Raw genomic sequence first — 25470 nt, 5'->3', positions numbered from 1 at the left:
TTCAGCCCTATGTTATTGATTTACAAATCTTAAGAAGTTGTCTGTGACAGAAAACGAAGGTCACTGTGTTGGTTCAGGGTAGGCATGGGGAAGCAACAATACAACAATACTAGGATAATATTAGGACCAACTGAAAAATCACAAAGTTCTGTGTAAAACTTTGAATTCTAGTGAACTCTTCTTGAGGTTGGATGTTAAGCTAAACCGAAATAAAAGTGGAGGAAGGGAGAAGAAAACAATGGTGATAAGGTGTCCTTAGAGAATGTAAACTGCCCAGAACTGAACACTTAGCAATGAGATACTCATCATCTGGAATAAAGTGCTGCTGAGGAATGATTGTAAGCTGCAAAAGGCTTTTGACCCAGTCCAACAAAGACATCAAAAATCACGGGTTAGTGCTGAGAGACCTATTGGGTACAAGATTTGTCCAGTAAGTCCTATATAACTTTTTCTCTTACAACAGCAAGCCTGTGTGCTGTATCAGAAATAGATATGGGAACTCCCTTGAGTTTCAGATTGGATTGTTGTTGCTTGGTGGATTGCTGTTTGAGAAATACATTGTTCCATACTTCACATTAAGCAGCTGAACGTTATGATTCAAGCTTTATCTGGCTACTGAAAATAGTTTCAGTTAAGATCTGACTTCAAAAAAGGTGCTCCTTAAAACATTAAATTATGTGATCCAGACTTTGCTAAGTGTTGAGAAGGAACAATGCTACAAAGCTTTGCTTCTTTTGACAAAAAAGCAATGGAGCCTATATTTATTTATAAAATTATATCTATTAAAATTATATTTAGGCAGTATCCATCCATTTCTGGGAAGTTGTGCTAAAGCAATCATTTGCAACTGATTTTCCTATAGGGACACACAAATCCAGAAGGTGAATGGTTGCTGTAGGATACAATATTCAGTACTATACAGTATTCAATGATGTGTGAACACGAGTCAGTGGCTAGTTCACATGCTGCATTAAATAATCTAATAATAGGCACCAGTGGCACCTTAAAGACTAACAACATTTATTTCAGCATAAGCTTTTGTGAGGCAGAGGCCACGTCATCATCTGCAAATGAGCTCTGACTCCTAAAAATTTGAGCGCAGTGGCACCTTGAAGACCAACAAAGTTTTATTCAAGGCAAATTTGTTAGTAGGTAGCATCACTCCACATCTGTTTAGTTTTACTGGAGCAGACTAACACAGATACCCCACTGGAATTAAATAATGAAACACCATTGTCAACATAGGCATTTAGTGGGTTTCCATAAATGGTTTCCATAAATAAAGAGCAATGGACACGATTCGCAGAAGGTCATTAAGTGAAGTGTCTAAAGAATTCATTCTGCACAGCACTAATCAGGACTAACGGCTGAACGGAGAAACGCTTTCCGGTGGCAGACCTCAAAAGCCTGGTCCTTGCAGTGGCTTTACAAGGCAGGCACCTTCATATACCCAAAGTAATTGCTGGGCACCTTGTTGTCTAGTAGACATCATTCTGGCTACAGAGCCTGTGTGAGTTCCTCTATGTCGCACTGCAAGACAGGAATGGGTCCCACTCAATGTTCCCTCTAAGCTGTGGAGTCTTGTGAGCAAAAATTCAACTTTGTGAGCTACTGGCATTAAAGTTGTGAGCGAGCGATTTGGCTTCTGTATAAATTAGTTTGCTCTGGAGCCCTCCTTCCTGAGCTAAGACAAAAATGTGTGAGCTGGAGGCTAAAAAACTGTGAGCTAGCTCACACCAACTCAGCTTAGAGGGAACACTGGTCCCACTCCCACAGCGGCCAGCCGGATGCTTCTGGGAAGCTCGGAAACCAGACCGCCTGGAGTGCCAACTGTAGCGATGCGACGAGGCCACACACGCCCTACTCTCCATCCAGTTTCCTCCCCGCCCTCCCGAGTTGCCACAACTGGAAAAGGCCAGCTGCAAGCGCCTAGCTCCTCCCATCACGTGTAGCGGGCGGAGCCGCCGTTGCTTGCAGCCCATGGGGCAAAGAACCAGCGCCGAGACGCGGCCTTTGCTGCCGCCAGGGGCTCCCGGACGGCTCCGAAAGCTGAGTCGTCTCTACGCGGACAGGGACAGCAATAGCCCGGGAGAGGACGGGCGCTGCGGCGGGATCGCGGCTTCGCTGCCTTCCGTTAGCGGGAACGGTGAGCTGGGGCCGGGCCGGGAGCCGCTTCGTGTTCACAGCTGGGGGGTCACCGTGGCTGCCTTTCCTGGCAGAGTTCACCTTTTCAAGATTGGAACCCGGCATCTCTTTGCTTGGTTTCTGAAACCCAGGTTTCTGGTGCCGGGGCTTAAACGACCCAGGAAGCCCCCCCCCCCCCCCCCCCCCCGTCGTGGGATGTCCTTTCCTTGAACTCCAGATGTGTGAAGCCCTGCTTGTGGAGAGTCAAGAGAAAAGTCATTGGACGCTTGGCTCTTTACGAGTTGCCGAGTTCTTGCACTGAAAGCAAGCCCGGGGGCTGAATCCCGAGGAAGATTAAGTCCTGCATTAAGGGGCGGGGGATTAGAGCGACATGGACATTGTCTTGGGTCGCGTGTTATCGCTCTACGATAGCACTCGTTCACCACTGGATTGCTCTGTCTACGCAGCAGAATGCAGTTGTGGACAATTGCTGTAGTGCTCCGATAGCCGACGAAGGGTGGCTCTGAATATCACAGGCTGCCTTCCTGTTACTGCTGACTAGCAGCTCACACACATCCGGAATGAGGGGAGAGCTCTCCAGAGCAGGAAGTGCAATTTATGCGAAAGTTTGAGATCTTCCTTGCTTAGAAATTAGCCCTGCCTGATGTTTCCTTTGCAGTCCTTGACCCCAGCGTTTTAGTCTGGTGAAATAAAATGGCATTTTGTGACTACCCAATCTTGTGGCAGCTGTAAGAATGAACAGGAATTGGGCTTTTTGCTGTTCCCCCATTTATTTATTTAGAATTTCGGTTTACATACTGTGCTTCTCTGAGTTCACAGGGTTCAGGGTGGTTGATGAAAACAAAAAAATACAATATAAAACCGAAAATAAAACTATCAGGTTGAAAATAAAACTGTCAACTCTCTTTAGGATTCAGATTTTTCAATTCCATGCAAAATTACTCCCCTTCTAGTCTCTTGTATGCACCCGAGATCAATCCAGGGAGTTTCTTTGGTTCACTGGTAGTTATTTATTCAGAAACCATTTGGAAATCTCTCTCTCACTTACTGTATAATTATTTGTGGGTATACATGTTGGTCGGCTGCAGCAAAATAAAACTGGAGTTGAGTGGCACTATAAAGACTACCAAATTTATTCCAGTTTAAGCTGCTGTGAGTCAGAGTTCACTTCATCAGATGTAGTGTCTATCTATAGCAGCTGTGTTTACACACAAGTAACAAAAAAAGGGATGGGGAGATGTTACAAGAGGAAGCCAGTGTAAAACAAGAACCAATCGAAGAGTAATCATTCAGAATAGATGGCGACCACTCTCAACTATTACTTGATTTTCTGTTACCTAGTCAACCTTTCAGTTGCTGGGAGACATCTCCAAACTCCCCTCCCCCCTTTGCTTAGTTTGCAAATCACACACTCTGGCTCGTTGGGAACCAGGAAAGTTTCATGTTTGGGGAGGATTTTGCCCTAATCTGGATAACCCAGGCAAGCCTGGTCTGGTCAGATCTTGGAAGCTAATCAGGGCTGACCCTGGCAAGTACTTGTAAAGGCGACCTCCAAGGAATACCGGGGCTGGGACGCAGAGGCAGGTTATCAAGCCACCTCTCTGAAACGTCCTAGCCCCACTAGGGTTTGCCAGAAGTCACCATGACTTCCAGGCTCGCAAGCACGTACACACACACACACACACGACACAACCCATATTTAACTGAATAAAATGGCCAAAGTGCTAGCTATGCGTGTGTCCGCATACATATCCCAGACAAAAGGCTGTTTGAAAGGTTATATACACAGGATGCATTTTTCACACATTTCCTCAAACATTAACATTCAGGATCTGGATTTTAAAAAAAACACGGGGATGTTAATACATTTAGCTAATATCCGATTTTTGCATCTTAGATCAAATGCCAGGCCGTTTCTTGGGAGAGACTCTTGTTATTAAGTTAACTAATTTAAAGAAATTAGCTGCGACTAGGGCCAGGGCTTTTTCGGTGGTGGCTCCTATCTGGTGGAACGAGCTCCCGGAGGAGATCAGGGCCCTGCAGGACCTTATGCAGTTCCGCAGGGCCTCTTCCGCCAGGCTTTTGAGTAGGAGCCACCACCATCACTGTACCACCACCGTGCTGCTATCTTTGGCAATGTGAACTGGCCTTGGGAATGGAGACCGGACAGAGTGCAGACCGATCAAGAAGAGTCAGTAGAACCTCTGAAACATTGTATTGGAGTCCCCGTCTTGGATGACATATTGTTGTGAGCACCGATTTTAAATGTAAAATGTAATTAATTGTTTTATCTGGTTTTAGTGTTATGTATGGCAATTGCCTCTTGTTAGCCGCCCTGAGCCCAAGTGGAAGGAAGGGATATAAGCCAAATAAATGAATAAATAATGTCAGGTAAAATATTTCCATGTCTTCAGATTAGAGACTTATTACATTTTGAGGCTGGGAGGTATCTCAGCTGATCATCAGACCTGGTGGTGGTGGAAAGTGCCGTCAAGTCACAGCTGGAGGAAAAATTTAGGCTGCTAGGCAAGAGACTCCAAGGTAGCCTTTTCAGAAGTGCTGCCTGTTCCACGTGCAGGGCCAGCTAGACAGGCACAAACTGGGAGCCTCAGTGCATAGGTGAGACGATGGTGTAGGGAGGAAGGTTTTCAGTTAGGCACTGGAATGCTTTTTGGAACAAGCAGTACCTGTGCAAAAGAGATGGCCTCTACATGTCCCAAGAAAGAACCAGTGTGCTGGCACTTAAAATCAAATAAGGTAGCAGAGCAATTTTTAAACTAAATCCTGGGGGAAAGCCAACAGATGTAATGTCTCTGGTTCAGGATGGCTCATCTCTAAGAGACGAAGGGGTAGCTGTTACTATTCTAGGGGGAAATGGATTAGGACTGGCCACTGAGAGGGTGACAAGCAATACTGACTACCTGACAAGGTCTAGAGGCCACAGGAAGAAGGTTGCAGGCCTAATGTGTCTGGGAAATTATAGATGTCTATGTACAAATGCTAGAAGTGTGTTCAAGGGAAAATGGGGGAGCTGGAATGCTCCTTAGTGATTTGCCATTGCCTGCCTTCACGTCATGACCCTGGTATTCCTTGGAGGTCTCTCATCCAAATATTAGTCAGGGCTGACCCTTCTTAACTTCTGAGATCTGATGAGATCACGCTAGCTTGGAGTGAGGTTATAGAGTCTCCTTGGGTAATTTAAGAGAAAGGCAACTTTGTAATTAAATATTCATCTTTATAGTGTATTTAACACAATTTCTCCTTTTAAAAACTGTTAGCTTAATAAAATGTTGATTAATTCACAAATGTAACAGAGCAGTCTTTAGGGGTTCACATACTTTGCCTGGGATTGGTAGCCTGTGGTTTCTAGACTCTGGACAATGTTCCTTGGAATGTAATGTGTGATTACTACTTCACTTACTTCAATGTTCTGTGTACAGAATGTTCTGCAATAGTTCATTCTACTCCACTCTAAATTAAAGTCAAACTTAGAGTAGGTGGGTGGGTTTTTTCCCCTTAAATGGACCATATGTTGAACCCTGTGATATTTCTAAATATGCAGAGAACCAGGTAGTCAGCAGGGTCTGCTTTCAACTAAGTGTGTAGCCTTCTTCCAGAAGACCACACTTAGCTGAATGAAGTAGTAGGATATAAAGGTAAAGGTTCCCTTGCTCAAAAGCCAGTTGAATCCGACTCTAGGGTTGCGGTGCTCATCTCCGTTTTCAAGCCGAAGAGCCAGCGCTGTCCGAAGATGTTTCCTTGGTCATGTGGCCGGCATGACTAAACACCAAGGCGCACGGAACACTGTTACCTTCCCACCGAAGTGGTGCCTATTTATCTACTTGAAATTTCTTGCTTTCGAACTGCTAGGTTGGCAGGAGCTGGAACTAGAGATGGGAGCTCACTCCGTCATGCAGCACACTCGGGTCTCGAACTGCTGAACTACTGACCTTCCACAGCCTGCAGTTCAGTGTCTTAACCACTTGAGCCATAAGCTACCAAAATTAACTTTCTGAAAAATTGAATGAATTTTAGCTGTTAACAACATCAGGTTTAGCTCCTATTAGAGAAATATAAAATAGCTGGAATTTTTGAACCCGTGGGGAAAATGTGTTGTTTTCTTGGGACAAAAATGGAAAATTTGGTATTTCTTAATTTATGAATCCTGAACTTAATCTGCTGTGCTAAGATCATAGAATGCATAATTTGTAACTCAGCATATAAAATTGTATTATTTGGCCACTGCATTATATTCTGTCAGCACATGCCATCTGAGCAGCAGGGAAAAATGAAAGTTGAAAATAGAGAACACAAATGTTTGTAGTAAAAAATTAGTATTATTTGCACAGAAACTGTCTTATATAGTAATAGTAGGTTAGCAGCTTTTCAACAATGTATTGTCATGCCACACATTAGAATTAGCCACATTTAAACATTGCAAAAGTGGAGAAGTCCTTGGGAAAAAATGGAAGGGATTTTTTTTTTTGTGGGCTCTCATATGACTAGTTGCTGTAAATGTGGACAGGTCTTCCCTTTGGCTTTTATTTTTAAAATTAAAAAAATCCTGTGAGGGCGATAATTCTATTGGGATCATATAAATGACTATCATATCTTTGAATCTTGTAGTTACCGATGACCAGAATCTCTACATCAACCAAGCTGTAGTGTTCATTGAAGATGCAATTCAGGTAAATTTGGCTTATGTTGCCCATGTTAGACAGTGATGATGTCTAGTTAGTGAACTGAGAACAGAACTATAGAACTCAAGTAGTCTGGTTTACTACACAGGTTTTGTTTATTTATTTATTTATTTTTTCGATTTATAGCTCGCCCTCCCCTGTACAACAGGACTCAGAGTGGGTAACAGCATTCATAAAACATTCCATGCAGTAAACAGTTCTATAGTACAATAAGATAACAACAACCAACAACTAATGGATGGCATATAAAAGGGTGCAACCATGTCCCGGGAGTGAGATAAATATCCTAAAATCTACCTGATAAGAAGGAAAGGGGAGGGGAAAGAGAAAGGGGGGGGACTATCTAAGATGGAAGAGCTGTCGCTGCCCTTGACCATAGGTTTGGAAGAACAGCTCTGTCTTGCAGGTCCTGCAGAACTGCATCAGATCCTGCAGGGCCCGAATCTCATTCGGCAGAATGTTCCATCAGGTTGGAGCCAGGGCTGAAAAAGCCTTGCCTCTGACTGAGGACAGCTGGACACTCTTTGGGCCAGGGATCACCAGTAGAGTGTTATCACTGGAGTGTAATGCTCTTTGGGGGACATAGCAGGAGAGGCGGTCCCAAAGGTATGCTGATCCCAGACTGTTTAGGGTTGGTTTTTTTTGTTTTGTTTTTTTCTGTTTAGGGTTTTAATGGTTAATACCAAAATCTTGAACCTGATCTGGTATTCAACCTGGAGCCAGTGTAGCTGGCAGAGCACTGGTTGGATATGGGCTCTGAAAGAAGTTCCTGTAATTATACACACAGCTCCATTCTGGACCAGTTGTAGTTTCTGGGTCAGTCTCTGTAATTACTGTAAAGCTCTGTGTTTTAGCCTTGCCAGCCATGCAGCATCAAAAGTCTTAGGCATTTGTTAGGAAATTTATGTATGTAAGGGCCATCAAGGTGCAAGCCACTTATAGCAACCCCAGCCAGAGGGTTTCTGTGCAGCTGAGAAGATGCAGAGTGCTGCCCTGCTTAGCTGACAAGATCAGGCTACACCAAGTGCCTTCCCTCCCATTAGGAAGCTTAATTTATATGTATTTGAATGTTAAGATTTTGGATACCAGTGATCATGCAACTTGCTCATGACTCCAAGAGCCTTCCAAGGTGAGAAAACGAGGCTGCTTTGAATGACATAGTAGTTGCCTGTGTGCTGATAATTTAATGTTTGAGGAATAGAGCAGGTGTGATATTTGAACGATCTTTCTGCCTTTCACCCTTTTAGTATCGTTCCATTTATCACCGTGTGGACTCTGATTCCTTGTGGCTTTATCGGTGGTATTATTCAAGAGTTTGCCAATGGTGAGAACACCCCCCAAGCACCCCCCTCCTTTCTTTCATTTTGGAACTCAGAATATCTGAGGTTCTCAGGTCTCCTATCCAGAATCTTCAGCAAGACTGCTGTATCATGTGCCTTCCAACCATAATTGTTTTTATACTCTCACACTATCAGGACTCCCAATGAGCAGGCTTTGCCAATCAGCATTTATGGTACCTGCTTTTGTTCTGTGACATAAACGATGTCATTTCTGATAATTAATGGTTTGCTGCTCCAAATACTGCTGTGGTCATTGTCTTAAGTATTCCAGTAACGTTTTTTCTTAATCCTTATTTTTGTTTTGAATTATATATACAACAAGAATCGGAATGTGCCAATTGTATGCTGATAGCATTACTTCATAAAAAAGGAGAGTATGGGGGAAACTTATTCCCCCTGGTATTGTTCCATTTCTTCCACAGCAATGCATGTCAGTTTCTATAGTCTCAGTTCATATAGATAGATTTGTACTTAATTGCTTTTCCAGTCATCTGTGAGGTATTTTTGCAAAAGGTTAAGAAAAGGCCCCCAGGGTGATAAAAAGTCCTTTAGCTTTCTCTACCAGGTTTCAATTAGTTTGAGAGTTTTCTACATGAGCATAAGATTTATTAAATTTTATTTATTTATTTATTTAGTTAGTTAGTTAGTTTCCAGATTGTTGCTAGTTCATAACTCATAAGTAGTTGCTTGCTTTATTAGGGTTCTCCTGGTTTGTATGTTGCTTAGCAGTCCACTGGAATTGCTGAAATGTTGGTGCCGTGGGTCACGGCAACCTTATGGATACAATGCTACAGGGTACAGTGGGCTACAGGGAGGAGGAGCAAACTGGGCAAAATTGATCCCGCTCCCCTTTTTCTTAAGGAAGAGGATCCTCTGATTCCAAGTATTAGCATTTTGGGAATCATAGGTTTGCTGGAGGAAGGTGACAGCAGGAAACACTTGCTTTTGTGAGCACCAGGCACAAGTGATTCAAATGACTGGGACCCATTATAAATAGTTGGGCCCAAAGCCCATAAAATGTAAGATGTACAGACTTATGCGAGATAACAAGCGTATGTATTTACAGGGCTCTTTTTGTAGAAAAAGCCCAGCAGGTACTCATTAGCATAATAGGCCACACCCAACACCAGAAACTCATTAGCATATTAAGCCACACACCCTGCCAGCACAGCTCATTAGCGCATTAGGCCACACCCCCATGTTACCAGAAGTGTGGTTTTCCAGCCACACCTACCTTTTGCTTGTTATTCTGTTTACCTTGTTTGTTGTCAAAACCCAGGGCTTTTTTTGTAGCAGGAACTCCTTTGCATGTTAGGCCACACACCCCTAATGTAGCCAATCCTAATGAATTTCTGCTGTTGGGTGTGGCCTGTTATGCTAATGAGTTCCTGCTGGGCGTGGCCAACTCAGGAGCCAGCCGGAACTCCGTTCCTGTGCATTCCTGCCCAAAAATAGCCCTGTATTTACATATTGATGCATATGCACAAAAAAATCTGTTAGTCTTTAAACGTCCCAAGGCCAAGTCTCTTGTGTTAGACTGACACAGCTACTTCTAAGTAACCTTTTCAGTCACTTTCCATTTGACTGCTGCAATTGTGTTCTCTTCCTGTTTTAGGATTTTGAGTATCACCATTATGCTAATCTTAGTGCTTGCATTCATCGAACTCCCTTCATCGCTTACTATCACATCAGATGTGCGATATCGCTCGAAAGCCTGGGAGCCGCCTTGTGGCCTGACTGAAAGCATTGAAATGCTTTGTTTCCTTGTTTTTATAGTGGATGTCTCTGTAAAGGTGAGTGAAGACTTAAGCATATATTTAGTGCAATACAGATCAAAAGGGCTTAAGTCTTTTCTTATAAGAGCATCACTATCCTTCGGTGAAGATCAGAGCCAGTTCTGGTTCAGTGTTGATTTCCGGAATCCGGATATCTGGAATCTATATACTAATAATGAAGTTGGCCAAGTCTTTGAATAGTTAAATCCAGCGACTGGAACTGTGAACAGGCAAGACAGATCTTTCTACAAACCTGAAAAGGGCTCCAGGTTTGTAGAAAAATGTGAAATTAAATATATATATATTGGGTAGTTTAAAAACCCAAACATAATAAAAGGAGTGCCTTAACTTTAAGCAGTGGATTCGCTCAGTGGCTGTCGCTAGGCAACCACAATATTCCCCATTGGGTTTCAGTGAATAAAAGGCCAGGGGAGAGGGCAGGGTCCTTTCTTGTCCTATTTTGGCCTTTGATGGAGGGCTCATCAGGGTCAGGCCTGACTAGGGTTTCCAGCTCCAGGTTGGGAAATTACTGGATATATGGTGGTGGAGTATGAGGAGGTGAGAGTATGGGGAGGGGAGAAGCCTCAGCTGAATAGAATGCCATAGAGTCCACCCTCCAAAGCAACCATTTTCTCCAGGGGGACAGACCTCTGTTATCTGCAGTTGTAATTCCAGGGGTATATGGTTGCCAGGTGGTGGCCAGAGATCTCCTGGGATTACAATGGATCTCCAGGTGATAGAGATCAGTTCACCTGGATAAAGTGCCTGTTTTAATGCCATATGGCATTAAAGTTCCTCCACTCCGCAAACCCTGCCCTCCACAGGCTTCACCCCCCAAAGCTCCTGGTATTTCCCAACTCAGAGCTGACGACCTTATTGGGGATCTCCTGGTTCCACTTGGAGCCAGTTTGGTGTAGTGGTTAAGAGCGGCGGACTCTAATCTAGAGAACTGGATTTGATTCCCCACTTCTCCACATGCGGCAAGCTGGGTGACCTTTGTCAGTCACAGTTCTCTCAGAACTCTCTCAGCCTCACCTACCTCACGGGGTGTCTGTTGTGGGGAGAGGAAGGGAAGGTGATTGTAAGTCGCTCTGAGACTCTGAGTGAAGGGTGGGGTATAAATCCAACTCTCCTCCCCCCCTCGCCTGGAAGCAACTTCTGGGTGACTTGATACCACCCAACCTGCATGACTCAACTAGGCCTGGCTGCTTGGTGCTGTTTAACAGAAGCCACCCTATAAAAGTCAGGGTGGTGTAGCAGTTAGAGCTTCAGAGTAGGATCTGGGAGACCCAGTTTCAAATCCCCATCTTGCTGTGAAAGGACACTGGGTGATTTTGGGCCTAATCTTCCTCGCAGGATTGTTGTGTGGATAAAAAGGAGGAGAGGAGAATAATGTAAACTGCTTTGGTCCCCACTGGGGAGAAAGGTGGGGTATAAATGAAGTAAATAATATAGCTGAAGATGGGAGGCAGATAAAGGGTAGGTTGGTGAGTGGCTGAAAAGGAGAAAACGAGGCAGGGATATGGTGTTGCCAGGGTAAGGGAAAGGGACTAGAAAATAATGTGGGGAGAAGGATACAGGGGAAAATGAGGTGCCACCCCACAAGTCCTTGAGGGTTCCCGACCATGCAAGTGGGCCTGGCCCAGTGGCCAGCACCACACAACTTGGCCACAGTTTTCCTTGGTATAGATTGCCAGGGGGAGTGGGGAAGCTTAAGACAGAGGGGAAGATAAAAGTAGGTTGGCTGTTGGGTGGGAAGGAGATAGGGTTGCCAACTCAAGGTTAGAAAATTCCTAGAGATTTGGGGGCTGGAGCTGGGGGAAGGTAGGGTTTGAGGAAGGGAAGGGACCGCAGAAGGGTACAATGCTGTAGACTCCACCCTTCAAAGCAGCCATTTGCTCCAGAGGAACTAGGGTTTCCAACATCCTGGAATTACAACTGTTGTCCAGATGACAGAGATCAGTTGTTACTGACAAGGTGCTGTCTGAATGTAAACCTGCACTCAATGTGTTGTTCGGGTGAAACATCTTTTTCTCTATGTATTTTTGATAATATTTGATACCAATATTTAGACAACGGTATTGAAAAAAAGAAAAAGAAAAAGAATGAAGCATAAAATTGTTTTACCATAAACATATATTTATTGTACACGGTAGAATATATTTTTGTATGTCCACCTGGAAGTTGGCAACCCTAGAAGGAGAGACGGAAGCAAGAAAAGGGGAGAGGCTATGGGGGCTTTCAGAAATGGGAAAGAAGAAATAGGCATCTCATTTCTCCTTCGATTTCCTCTTTCCCATTTCTGAAAGCCTCCATAGCCTCTCCCCTTTTCTTGCTTCCATCTCTCCTTCTAGGGCTCTGACCCTTATAAAAAAACAAGCATGGCAAAATGAACCATTCACCATTTCCTCCTTAGGAATGTTTTTTAAAAAAATCTTACATTGACCTAACTTATATTAAAATGTAAATTGCCTCACCAGAGTTATCTAATAGGATGGGAAGAATTTCGGAAAACAAAGTGGCTGTTGGCTTATATTGTGGTGCTACTTGTCTCACTTGTAGACTGGGCTACCTCGATATCTCTTTCCTGTGGCACGGTAAGAGTGTCATTGTGTTTCTTTCTTTGTGTTGGTTTCAGAGAATGAGATAAAATAACTGCCATTTTTGAAGAACCGGGGCTGCAGTTGGAAATGGTCAGAAAATTTAAGCCCAGATATATTGTTGGAACTTTGCTTTCTGCTGTGAATATGCTAGTTTCATCAGCTCTCTCACTGTACACAGAGTTTTGTTTTTGTCTTAGTTTTGAAATGCACTCAGAAATATCCCTTTTGATGTGTGCATCTTTGTGGAACGCAGAGCTGGTTATAAATAACTTTCATACAGAAAACAAAGATAACTTTTTACAAGAAACTAACAAGGAAGGTTCATGTAATTTGCTGCTTATTTAATATTTTGTGTCAAGCTGCTACTGTCAGATGTAGAGCCTCTTGTGTTTTTCAGGACAGGAAACCATGCCCCATTTATTTTTAAACTCTCTTCTTTCCTGTTGAAATTGTGTTTATGTTTATGAATTTCAATGTGTAATCTGACACGGTAATTGGAAGTGTTGTACAGCCTTTCAGTGTCTTGGAACAAAATACTGTGTCCTGTTCGAGTTAGGCTATGTTCAGCCACTGCTGATTTTTCAGGTTGGCCAAGTCTGCAGTGTCTTTCATGTTCTTTTATTCTTGTTTGAATGCTACGCTGTGTGGTCCCAATGTTAACTTGTCCACAACTACATGGTATGCGGTATACTCCTGCAGAAGTGAGGGGGTCTCTTCTGTCTTTTGCCATCCTGAAAAACACAAAAGGCTCTACATCTGACAATAGCACTACAGATAAGATTAGAATTTCAACAACCAATCCACATACAAAAGAATCTCCTCAGGAAACAATCCATATACAAAAGAACCTCCTCAGGAAAGGTCCTCCATTAGCATGTTCATAGCCTGGGGAACTCCTACAACATAATGACTCAGCCCTACCCCACCTTCTGGAGTAGATATAAATTACCTGCCTACCGTTTTTTCCTCACCTTGACACAGAGAGTACTCCATCTTTTTGTGTTATACCTCTGATGATGCCAGTCACAGTTACTGGCAAAACGTCAGGTTCTACAATGCTAAGACCACGGCCTCACAACCCGGAAAATCTACAGTAGCTAATAGTCCCACCTTTACCGATTTTTTCAATGGATTTAAAAAAAAAAATGTTCAGGAAAAAATGGGAGGAAACTGGACTTTTCCTCCTTTTCAGTGTTTACCTCTGTATTTAGCCCTATGTATATCTCTAGTATCTTCCACTGATTGGGGAGCACACACATTAAGATGACATTTTCCTCAAATCTTCCTCTCATCTGCTTGCTGCACTGCCTGCCAGTGTGTGCGAGTAAAACCCTAACCCTAACACTTTGTTTAGGAGTTCACAGGACTAGAGAAAACAGTAAACAGAAAAGAATCACTGCTAATATCAAATCATATCAAAAACCTTTCCCCATATCTGTGAGGCAGCAATGTGACCAGTGTCAACTGTTTGTTTATTGATTGATTTTTACATCATTAAAGAAAGACCCAAACATATTAAAACATTACCAATACAGAAACTAAGTATGAAAAAACGTGGCCCCAGGATTTCTCTGTCACATGTACTCAGCTGCCCAAAATTCATTCAGTTGCACTCAGAAACCTTCCTAAACAGAAGAATTTGTTTCTTTGCACTCTGCTGCCTCTTACTGATCTCTCTGAACTTTATTTATTTATGTATTTATTTATTTATTAGTTTGATTTATATCCCACCCTCCCAAAGGCTCAGGGCGGCTCACATGCGGCAAAGCCGAGTGCAAAATACAATACAGTATATAATAAATAAAACATTTAAAATCACAATAAAACCTTCCAATAATACGGTGCTATACCTATATTAATCATCCAAGATGGGGACAGGTTTGATGGCCAGCTGTCTCAGTAGCGTGGTCTTCAACTACACTGTCTCAAACTTCTGCCAGGGCCCACTTGCCCCCGTTCTTATAGCTTTAAGCTAGATACCTGAATAATGCATAGATCTGAACCCTAACTTATATCACTAGCTATGATTAATTTTTCCACATTAGTTATGAATGAATTGGCCATTTTCTCTTTAGTATCTTAATGCTGACCATTAAGAGCATTTTTCCTGAGTCAGGCAACTGATCTGTTTGTCTTGAGTTCTTGTATTTCAACATGGCCAGTTCTATCCTCTTCCTCTAAAGTAGAAGAATATATAATTTATGTCCAGTTGTTATAGGTTTAGATGTAGACTGTTCACCCATCCCTTCCATGTCAGTGAGAAGGGATGCTTGTCTTTGCTAAAAATATCTCACTATTCATTAATTTGTTCACTCTGTTTTTTTAAAAAGCCACCCTAAAGAGGATTGTAGTTGAAGAGTGCTTGCTTTAAAAAAACAACAACCCTGCATGTTTGTTTTAGTAGTTCTAGTTCTAAAAAGGGTTCTTTTTCACCAGGCTGTGCCATATAAACTTGTACTTTATGTGTTTGCACTGTGTTTTGCAAAAAAAAAAAAAAAAAGGTTACTGGTTTAATGTGCCTGAATGGTACAGGAATGATTATTTCACTTGTATAGATATTGATGTGTTTCTCATGACCAAATATTATTTCTTTTTAAATTCTTAGACTCTGAGAATAAGACGATTCCTCCGGCCTTTCTTTCTGCTTCAGAACTCTTCAATGATGAAAAAGACACTAAAAAGCATAAAGAGTACTTTGACAGAAATGGGAGGGTGAGTAGTTACTTTGTGTAGAAATCTAGCCATTCCTAAATGTGTGTAGAAATCTAGCCATTCCTCCTCCATAGTGTGTTTCTGAGAGGGAAAATGGGGATAAATCTGCATTTGACTGATTTGGATCTAATTCTGAAAATGGGAGGGGGATAATGTTGGAGAGCAACCATGCCCTTTCTGAACAATTGCTGAAAGTTGTAGGAGATCTGTTGAACACAGCTGAGGCTCTGTGAAGAAAGGAAGGAACATTCTTCCTTCTTGACAGTGAAAAGTTGTGTGTAGCCAGAGTAAGGTAAACTGCTTATCGTCAGCTTCCCTCTTTTTGATTAAATTCAGTGGAACTTACTACTTTCCTCAGCTGGGGCTCTTGTCCTGAACTGGAAAAAAAATATTAATTTGATATGATTTATTTGGAAAGGTGGACTATGGCATATTCCCACCTGCATTCTCCTTGCATTTTGATGAAAGAACTAATGCTGACATTTGCATTCTCTTCCTGACAGTGTTGGGCTGCTATTGGTTCTTCACCTGTGTCTTTTTACCATGTTTGGTATGCTGCTGTTTGCTCGAACACAGGTAACTGTTGCAGATACTGGTTGTCTGAAGAAGGTCCATTGTCTTTTACTGCTGTTTGAAATCTCCACGGTTTTTCCTATAGCTTATCTTGCTGGTAGAGCTGCCAAAATTCCAGCTTGGGCCTATGTTGCCCCAGATATTGTTTACTGTATCCTATGCTATGCAATTATATAACATCCGAGAGTGGACTATATCAGGCTATTCTTGGTACATGGGTGGTTTGGTTCCTATTTCCTGACTCTCCTCAATATGTCATTTGTAAGACTACTTTGTTAGCCATATCCATTGATAAGATTCAGAGCAAACTAAGTAAACCAATAGCTGTTTCCTCTTGATTATTATATGTAATTCTAGTTTTATTTCTCATATATTGCTTAATATTTAAGATCTTACAGTGAAAAACCTGTATAGTATGTAAAATGGAAAACAGCCATATCTGGCCATCCAAAAGCCATAGGGGAGAGCCGTTGCTCAGTGTTACAGCATCTGTTTGGCATGCAGAAGGCCCCAGGTCCAGTCCCTGGCATCTCCAGTTAAGGTCGTAGCTGATGTGAACACCTTTTCCTGAGACCCTGGAGAGCCACTGCTTGTCTGAGTAGGCAATACATTTTGATGGACAAACAGTTTGACTCCGTATAAGGCACACGTTTGTGTTCATCCCAGTTTGAGCTCTTTTGGAAGATGCTAATTTAGACAGCATTGTATAGAATTTATCCATGATGTATTTATTTTATACCCTGCCTTTCTGCCTAGTGGGGACCCAGAATGGCTTGCATTCTTCTTCTCTCCTCCATTTTATCCTCTCAACTACCCTGTAAGGAAGGTTAGGCTGGGGGTGTGTGACGGGCCAAAGGACACCCAGCAAGTTTCCATGGCAAGCTTGGAATGGAGTTCAGACTTGGGTCTTCCAGACCCTAGTCTAACCACTCTGCCACAGTAGTGGTTCCTAGAATGCTTTGATTTACATAACAGTGTGAACACAGAGAGATTACAAGCCATGATTAGAGTATGCTTTGTAGAAATAGCTATGCATCTTGCTTTGCAAGCCTCCCCCACCTCGATTTTAACAATCTAACTAGTCACTTACCTACTTGAAGACTGCTAGAACAAATACTAGTAACTGGATTGGTCATAACATTGTGTTGTATAATCTAGATCTTCCATTGACCTACACAAACTTGATTGTTTGTGGTATTGTATACTTGGCTTGGACATTGTCAAGCAGGAAACCTGCAAGAACTTTGGGGAGAGGGCAAAACCAATCCCTGACTACTGCCTCCTCTCTTGTGGTGGCACCGTTTTCCCCCATCTACCTTTCAAAATTGCCCTGTTCCTCACTTACCTTCTTAATTGCCCCTTCCCCCAGGTATTTTTAAAAAGACCTCTGTGCATGTTCACATGTCATTGTGTACTTCTAGTTGTCCCCACAACTAGGTTTACCCTGTTTGTCATATTTTCTGCTGAACTGGGCATTACTCTGTGCTTGCAAAAACATATACCCTATCCTTGAATCTCTTCACCCTTACAGATTTTTTTTTTGAACTTGGTAAGGACACCCATCTCTATTGGATACAGAATGTAGTTAGATTAGGTTTTAAGGTGGCATGTTTTTGTGTGGTTCTTAAATGGCTTTGGTCAATGTTGCTTTGCTAACTACATGCATTTCTGGGGCTAGGATGGCCAACTGGAGAAGGAATGGAAGGGATATTTTCACAGTTTGACAGATTCATGGACTACATTGCTGGTATTGTTGACAACTGCAAATAATCCAGATGGTAAGCATATCTTTCTGAGTTTGTTTTCTTCTTCTTTTTTCTAGTTAAGCGAGTAAAACTATGACTAGCTAATTTCTTAAGTTAGGGATAAACTCTGAGGTTCAGATAGTTTGCCTACTCCTTCCCTCAGAATGTGGACTTAAAGTAACGTTCTCAGGGCTAGTTCATCCATTATCTTAGAAACATCAATGCATCCCACTAAATTTCTTAAACAGTTATTTTGATTTTATGTGTGCTCTGAGTGTATGCAATTTCTAACATTTTTAAACCTGTTCCACAGCGATGATTGCTGCGTATTCTAAGAATCGAGCTTATGCCATCTTCTTCATACTCTTCATTGTGATAGGTAAGTTGCTTGTTCCCGTGAACAAAATTTTTCAGCATGCTGGTAGATATCTTTGTTTTTTCCCCTCAGTATGACTGCAATTTGGATTTGTTTTTGAGCTTTGGTTTTGAGAATAAGACAGTAGTTAAACTGTATACTTGCTCTGTCTCTTACATCTTGGAAGAGTAGCTTGAGCTTCAAAGACTTGGCAGATGATGATAGGATGCATTGTTACTCTGCTAACTAAGAGCAGAATATTTGATCAGCATGAGTTGTGACTTGCCATCACATGAGGCGTCTCCATTCTTAGTGGAATGGAGCAGTAGGATTTGGTCTACTGTTTATCTGTGTGATATGAAAGCATGAGTAATGATTTCTTATACAGGAGCAAACTAGGGTATGCTTTTTTGGGGTCCAGTAGCCACTACCATTTTGACATGCCACAATTGAAAATTTAAAGCCTGCTTGCCATCTAATCCCATTTCAGTGGGAGAATTAACCTTATCTCCATATATAGCGATTGACTCTGAATCTGAAAAAATAAAACCACCTAGCTGAGCACTCCCGGGGGGTGGGGGGGAGGACCCTTTACTTTTTATATTTGTCTGCTCTGTCCTATATTCTGCCCTTAATTTGGCTGTTTGTTAGAAAACAGTGTTTGGCATCTTAAAAGAATCTGCTTGCCCCCATCAGATTTAAAGTTCATCATAGAGTAGTTACTCTTTTATCCAAGCCAATTTTAAAGTTCAACAAACTTTTAACATGTGGTGTTAAAACATCTATGGTAAAATAATTATAGGACGTGGTACACCAAAACCTCTTGGAAATTGTTTTGATTGTTGCACCTGATAATGGTATCTAACAGAAGCTGAAGAAAGTATCTTTTTTAAAAGGGAACTTGGTTCTGATGAACTTGTTGACAGCAATAACATACAATCAGTTTCGTGGCTATCTTCTGGTGAGTAAAGCCCAACTTGCTGAAAGTTAATCATTCTTTCTACAATGGTCGTCCTCAGGGGTCATTTCGTAGAAAAAGAGCTAGGGGAACTCATTAGCATAACTCATTAGCATATGCCACACCCCCTGACATCAGGGGCCCGGCGGTGGACCTGCAAGGCCAGCGGGAGTGCGAGGAATCCCTGCCAAGGCCCTCCCTGGCCCCAGGCAGGCAGGGGTGGGGAGAGGCGGGGAGGAAGCAACTTACCCTCCCTCTTCTCCTGCCTCCTCCTGGCTGAATGAGGGCTGGAAGCGGGGCGGATGGAAGCAGGGGGCGGGGCTTCACCATGTGCCCCGCCCCCTGCACCTCACCCAGGGGAACTGTGTTCCCCCGCGTTCCCCCCTGAAATGACCTCTGGTCGTCCTAATATGCAGTAAGTATAAGACACAGTCAGCTACAGTTTTGATGTAGGCCCTTGTTCTACTTTCATTCGCTCACTCTGCTGCTTCTCCCTAGTGCTGTTCCACAAGTGCTGTGTTACAGCCCTGGGAAAAACCTCTTGCTGAGAAAGAGCTGTCAGATCAAAATTTAACATATAAATAACACTAAGATCTTCCTTATGGAATTTTGTAAAGTTGAAAAATGAGGTCCACTTTGAAAACAGAGGACTATAGAAATTGTGTTATGAAGAGGGAGCATTAGCTACTTATTTGTTCTCCGTAAATGCAACCTTTTGACTCTAAATAATGTTATGGTCCCTTTCTATTTGCTTTCCTTGGACATATTGGGGACATTTTTCATTGGGGACTGTGCAGTGTTTCTGTTACTATGGCTGCGATCGAACACACTAAACAATCCACTTTCAATGCACTTTCAGTGCACTTTCCACCTGGATTTTACGGGGTGAACTGGCAAAATCCAGTTGGAAAGGGCATTGAAAGTGGATTATTTAGTGTGTGTGATTGCAGCCTATGTAAAGTAACTCTTGGACTTACTTGCACACACAAATTTCTGTTACCTATTATCCTGCACGCTTATGCTCTCAGTCATGAGATGTATTGTGATATCACAATAAAACAATGGTTTCTTAATGCACAGTTTATTCCACAAACCTTGATTGGTCTACCAGATAAACATGAGACCTCAGTTTTTTCAGAAATCCCCGTTGATCTGTTACCTGCCTATAGGATCCCCAGATACTATTAAAAAATCCTTAATATGACTAATCTGCTGGCCAAACCTCACTGCACATGCTACTGCTGAAGTCCTCCTTGACCTTCCATAACAGCACAAAAAACTCAAATACAATGTAAGGCATAATCTCTCTTATATATAAAGCTCATTTTGTGTGACTCCTGGAACACACTCCCGCAGCCTTGACATCTCTCTGACAAGTGTATGAACTACCTCCAGTCAAGAACATTTTTGGTAATGCTGTGAGGGGATGAAAGCTTTATCTGCAATCTGTGACAACTGTCTGACCATGCAACTGATCTCTTGATTATGCAGTCATGGAGTAATTAATGTACATTTATGAGTTCATTCATATTGTTTTACTAAGAGGCTCAAGCATTACCCACAGGCTCCTAGCCATAATTCCTGGTTGACATTGCCATTGTCTGAAAGATAGTCTTCATCTCTCTTCTGGCCTGACAAACTGATCAGTGCTGGCAGTAATAAAAGTCATACCACTGGGCTTCATTCAACCTCCGGACATTTAAGTAACCTTCAGTTACAACAGGAGTGTAAATCTGTCTGTGGAGACATCCTCATGCTCATGCTGAGGCTATGAAAGTGCCAGCCTTCCTGCCTCAGGCCTTATACTTTAATTTGTGTTGTGCTTGTTTTGCATTTTGAAATGTTGCATCCTCCCTAATTCCCTGTTCTCCATGCTGTTCTTTCTGCTGTTGTGCTTTTTTTGGGTTATTGTTTCTCCTTGTTTTTAGAAATCGGTCCAGACCTCATTTTTCAGGAGACGTTTAGGAATCCGTGCTGCATTTGAAGTTCTTTGTTATCTGAAAGAGACTGCTGTCAATAATGATGTGTAAGAATATCTTAAACAGCTAATGCTAACATTTGGCAGATCACATAATGGGGGTGGGAAACGACCAGGAAGAAGCTTGCTAATTGCCCATTATGCATTTGGTTTTGTTTACATAGTTTGTGTGTCCCAACTTGGACCCTTTTACAAGTGGTGAGGAAAGTAGAAATGAATTCCCACTGTAAGAAAGCAATAATTGAGGTAGGAACCACATTTTTATTGAACTGAAAGACTTTTTGGTTCTTGTTAAAGATTTGTTGTCTTCACTGATACATGAAATCCGTATCTGTACCTGTTTCTCTTCCAGAGGCTTAAGTCATATCCTCATGGAGGAGGACTGTCATCCGCTCAATTTCAGTCACTCTTTGATGAACTTGACAGAGAATCAGTTAAAGAGGTATATAATGCATGTAGTTCTATATAGATTTCTGATCGTTAGCAGGGGGCATGTTCAGCCACTGAGAAAGTAGTTATTTTGGAAACAGTGGGAGTGACTCTGTGGCTTGTCAGGAAAATATAAGTTTTGGTCTGGCTTGTGGTTATTTTATGTAGGGATTTTCCTTACACAATCAGATCCCTGCCTTCCAATCTGAAGATGGACCATAGAGTTGAGTACATACAGATAAGCACAAAAAACAGTTCAGTTAATTCTGTACATGGTAGATAGGATGGAGAGGTCATAGTGTGAGCCTGACTCTTGCTTTCTATATATTGTTTGGATAAGTTTAATGTTGCTGAAATGTTTATCCTTAAAAACAAACCAACCATGGAACTCCATGCTTTACAATAAACCAAATAGGTTCTATAGTTGTGATTGTTGTTTTCACTGCATGCTGGCAGTATGCAAGTAAGCAAAACCTCTAGTTGTGATAGTCCTTATCTATGAATAATTGAAGTAGACATAATTTTTGCTGGGTAGAGCTAAAAGAGAGTTATTTGCATATAGTTATAGTCAGGGCTATTTTGGGGCAGGAACACACAGGGTGGATGGTTAATGCTTTTGTGTTACCCTGCGGATTTCTCTTGTTCCAAAGAGAGATTATACACTCATTTGGAGCTGTAATGGTGCTATCACAATGTGCTTAATTAGATTACAGAAGTTTTAATTAAAAAAAAATTATTTATGTTATTTATAGTCCTCCTTTCTCACTTGGACTCAAGGCGGATTACACAGAGTGAGTCAATGCAGTCAACAAACATTCACTAAACAGTGCAATGGGATTAGGGTTGGAGGACTAATCAGAAGTCTAAAAAGCAGAACTGAAGCAAAGCATAAGGAACGGTTAAGGCGCTTAGGGCTCTTTAGCTTGGAGAAACGACGACTGAGGGGTGACATGATTGAGGTTTATAAGATTATGCATGGGAAAGAGCAGGTAGAGAAAGAGGTACTTTTCTCCCTTTCTCACAATACAAGAACCCGTGGGCACTCCATGCAATTGCTGAGCGGTCGGGTTAGAACGGATAAAAGGAAGTACTTCTTCACCCAAAGAGTGATTAACACTTGGAATTCACTGCCACAGGAAGTGGTGGCAGCTACAAGCATGGACGGCTTCAAAAGGGAATTAGATAAGCATATGGAGCAGAGGTCCATCAGTGGCTATTAGCCACAAGGTATAGATAGGGACTCTGGGGCAAGTGATGCTCTGTCATCTTGGTGCTTGGGGGGGGTCAACAGTGGGAGGGCTTCTAATGTCCTGGCCCCACTGGTGGACCTCCTGATGGCACTGGTATTTCTGGCCACTGTGGGATACAGAGTGTTGGACTGGATGGGCCTTTGGCCTGATCCAACATTGGCATCTCTTATGTTCTTATGTTCTTATGTTCTTATTAACATGACACATTAAATATGCAAAAATTACATACTAGGATTCTAGTTTCAGCAAACTATACACAGTAGTATAGACCACAGTCCCTAGTAATAACAATTTTTCCAAGTGAATTTGTGAACCATTTAGTACAGATTATGTTCTTACAGGGGTTCTTATGTGCTCTCTTTCAGCATCCTCCAAGACCAGTTTATGAGTCACCTTTTCTACAAAGAATCCAGTTTGTCTTTGGTCATAGTTACTTTGAGTATTTAGGAAATGCTGTAGCTTTAGCAAACATCATTTCTGTATGTGTGAGTAATAATGTTCTTAATGTCTGATCTCCCCCACCCCACCCCCATCCGCAGCTTGTTTTTTGGAATTGTGGCCTTGCACAAAGTACAAATAGCATTGTTTGTTTTCATAAGAACATAAGAGCCCTGGTAGATCAGACCAAGTGCTGACCTGCTCTAGCATACTGGTTCCAACCGCAGCCAATCAGATGCTTTTTAAAAGCCTACAAGCAGGGTATGAGGACTGTATCCTTCCCACTTTATTTCCCCCCAGCAACTGGTATTCAGGTTTATACTACCACTGTCCCTGGAGGTTTCATTGAGCTGTCAAATCTAATACTATTGATAAATCTAGCCTTCATGACTTGGCGTAACTCTTTTTTTTTTTTAATTAGATAAACTTTTATCCTGTTCCTTAACCCTAAAGCTCTCAGGAGACTTTACAACTTAAGCCAGTATAAAAGAAATGACATGTAAAATAAACTAGTGACCCTTTCTGCATGTTAAGGTGATGCTCTACCACTGAGCCCTGCCCCCTCCTCAAAGTTGCTTCTCTTGCAGCCAGCCTTGGCTCTTGTTGGGGAGGAGGTAAACATGGAAAGAGGGCTTTGGGCAGTTCTTTTTTTATTTTGAGTGGGAATCTTTATTCAGTATATGGGAGGAACCTTCTTAGAAACCTTTCCTCACTTTCCTTTTATTTCCATTTGGTCTTGAAGGCCATGTGAAAGTGTACCAAAGCTTAAGAACCATTGTTTTTTCAGGTATGTAGTCATCCTTGATATATTATATTTAGTCAGTCAGCGTTACATTCCCACCGCTATTAGCTACTCAATAACACATAGATAATAAATGGGTGGGCTGGTTAATATTTCTTTTGGTCTGATAACGTTTAGGACATCGTGTGTGTTAGGTATAAGTTAAGAACAGCTTTAGTTTGAGCACTTTCTAAAGCTGTAGTTAAAAAGGCTTACCACCTGATAATCAGTGGGCATTTTGTCTCTCCAGGTGGTCTTGGTATTAGATGTGGAAAAGCCACCGGATATCCGTGATGACTTCTTTTTAGGGGTAAGACATGCCTCTGTTCTGTATGGCTGTTCCTGTGTTTTGAGTTTCAGAAATCTTCGTTCTTAATTAAATTATGTTTTAATTCTAACTTTTAAGGTTATAAACTGTTTCTTCATTCTCTGCTACCTGCTGGAAATGTTGCTGAAAGTATTTGCATTGGGATTAAGAAGATATTTATCTTACACAAGGAACATCTTTGATGGAGTTCTGACTGTAGTTCTGATGGTGAGTGTCACTGAATAACCTGTTCTTGCTTGAGACAGTTCCTGATGATCTTTTGTCGGCATGAGAGGACAGCGTAAGATAACAGCAAAAGTTCACTTGGTCCATGTTGTACTCTCTAAACTGAAATAATTCCTTGTTTGTAATGTGATGACCGTCCAAATAATCTACTGCTGAAGCTGTTATCCAAGATAAAGGTATAGGTCTCTTCTCCTTGATGTTATGAGGGGCAGAGTGCCAGTTCCTACCCCTGTTGCCCTCACTTTCAGTTGCTGCAATGTAGATAATGTTATGTGCCTTGAGTTATATTCTGCTATGTCATGGGTATCAGTGACCTATCTGAGGCTCATTGAAGAATGGTACTGTGCTCTAGTCCCGACCCTATGTAGCGTCTGCATAGCTGAAGATACAGGCCCTGGTGAGAACCTCCATTCTCTGGGCATCCACAGGTGCTCACTGGGATAGGCAGCAGTCAGTTTATCACTGACATAACCACTGTAGACTCTGCTTCCAGTTTGTATTTGCTGGGAGAGAGGTTGGCTTATAAATATTTTAAATAAACAAAATTGTTTAATGGGCACAAAGAGCTGCCAGCCAACCAGAGTGGGCTCCTAATGATCACAGAGTGTAATGGGGGAATGGAGGGAAGAAAGGCAGAAATCTGCCCTGTGTGCACCCACTTACAGACAATGCTCTTTGCTTTCCTATCCCTCCATTAAACTCCCTGATCAAACAACCCCCGTAACCTCTCCCCTGTACCTGCTTCCTTCTCCTCCCTTCCACCCACCCACCCACCCACCATTTTATCTGCCCTCCATCTTCAGTTATACTTATTATTTATTTATCTCATTTATACCCTGCCTTTCTCCACAGTGTGGATGCAAAACAGCGAACACTGTTCTCCTCTTCTCCATTTCATCCTCACAAGTACTCCGTGAGGTAGGGTTAGTCTGAGAGCAGGTGGTGGCCCACGGTCACCCAGTTAACTTCCATATCAGAGTGGCGATTTGAACCTGAGTCTCCCAGATCCTAATCTGAAGCTCTAAGATCCCAGATCCTAATCTGAAACTCTTCCACACTGGCTTTCATGAGGTGGCTGCTGTTGAACAGTAACAAGCAGCCAGTCCTGGGTGGGTCATGCAAGCTGAGTGGTGGC

The 25470-nt window shown here is 42.2% G+C and overlaps 1 protein-coding gene across 1 annotated transcript in view; it reads left to right on the top strand.

Annotated features, from left to right (window-relative positions):
* Nucleotides 1–1980: 1980 nt before the first annotated feature.
* The window catches only part of TPCN2 (two pore segment channel 2), a 37842-nt gene continuing 14352 nt past the window's right edge, over nt 1981–25470 (top strand). Inside the window, exons 1-16 of the mRNA XM_015424412.1 lie at nt 1981–2146; nt 6772–6833; nt 8093–8169; nt 9801–9978; nt 12441–12557; nt 15169–15275; nt 15779–15851; nt 17527–17626; nt 17907–17972; nt 18845–18909; nt 20835–20932; nt 21049–21130; nt 21237–21326; nt 22929–23048; nt 24033–24092; nt 24189–24317. Coding sequence (XP_015279898.1) covers nt 1981–2146; nt 6772–6833; nt 8093–8169; nt 9801–9978; nt 12441–12557; nt 15169–15275; nt 15779–15851; nt 17527–17626; nt 17907–17972; nt 18845–18909; nt 20835–20932; nt 21049–21130; nt 21237–21326; nt 22929–23048; nt 24033–24092; nt 24189–24317 — 1590 coding nt within the window. The remainder of the gene's footprint in view (nt 2147–6771; nt 6834–8092; nt 8170–9800; nt 9979–12440; nt 12558–15168; nt 15276–15778; nt 15852–17526; nt 17627–17906; nt 17973–18844; nt 18910–20834; nt 20933–21048; nt 21131–21236; nt 21327–22928; nt 23049–24032; nt 24093–24188; nt 24318–25470) is intronic.

Source organism: Gekko japonicus, unplaced genomic scaffold, assembly GCF_001447785.1.
Source record: "Gekko japonicus isolate JY-2015 unplaced genomic scaffold, Gekko_japonicus_V1.1 scaffold26, whole genome shotgun sequence".
Lineage (NCBI taxonomy): Eukaryota > Metazoa > Chordata > Lepidosauria > Squamata > Gekkonidae > Gekko > Gekko japonicus.
This window is presented reverse-complemented; position numbering and strand designations above follow the sequence as displayed.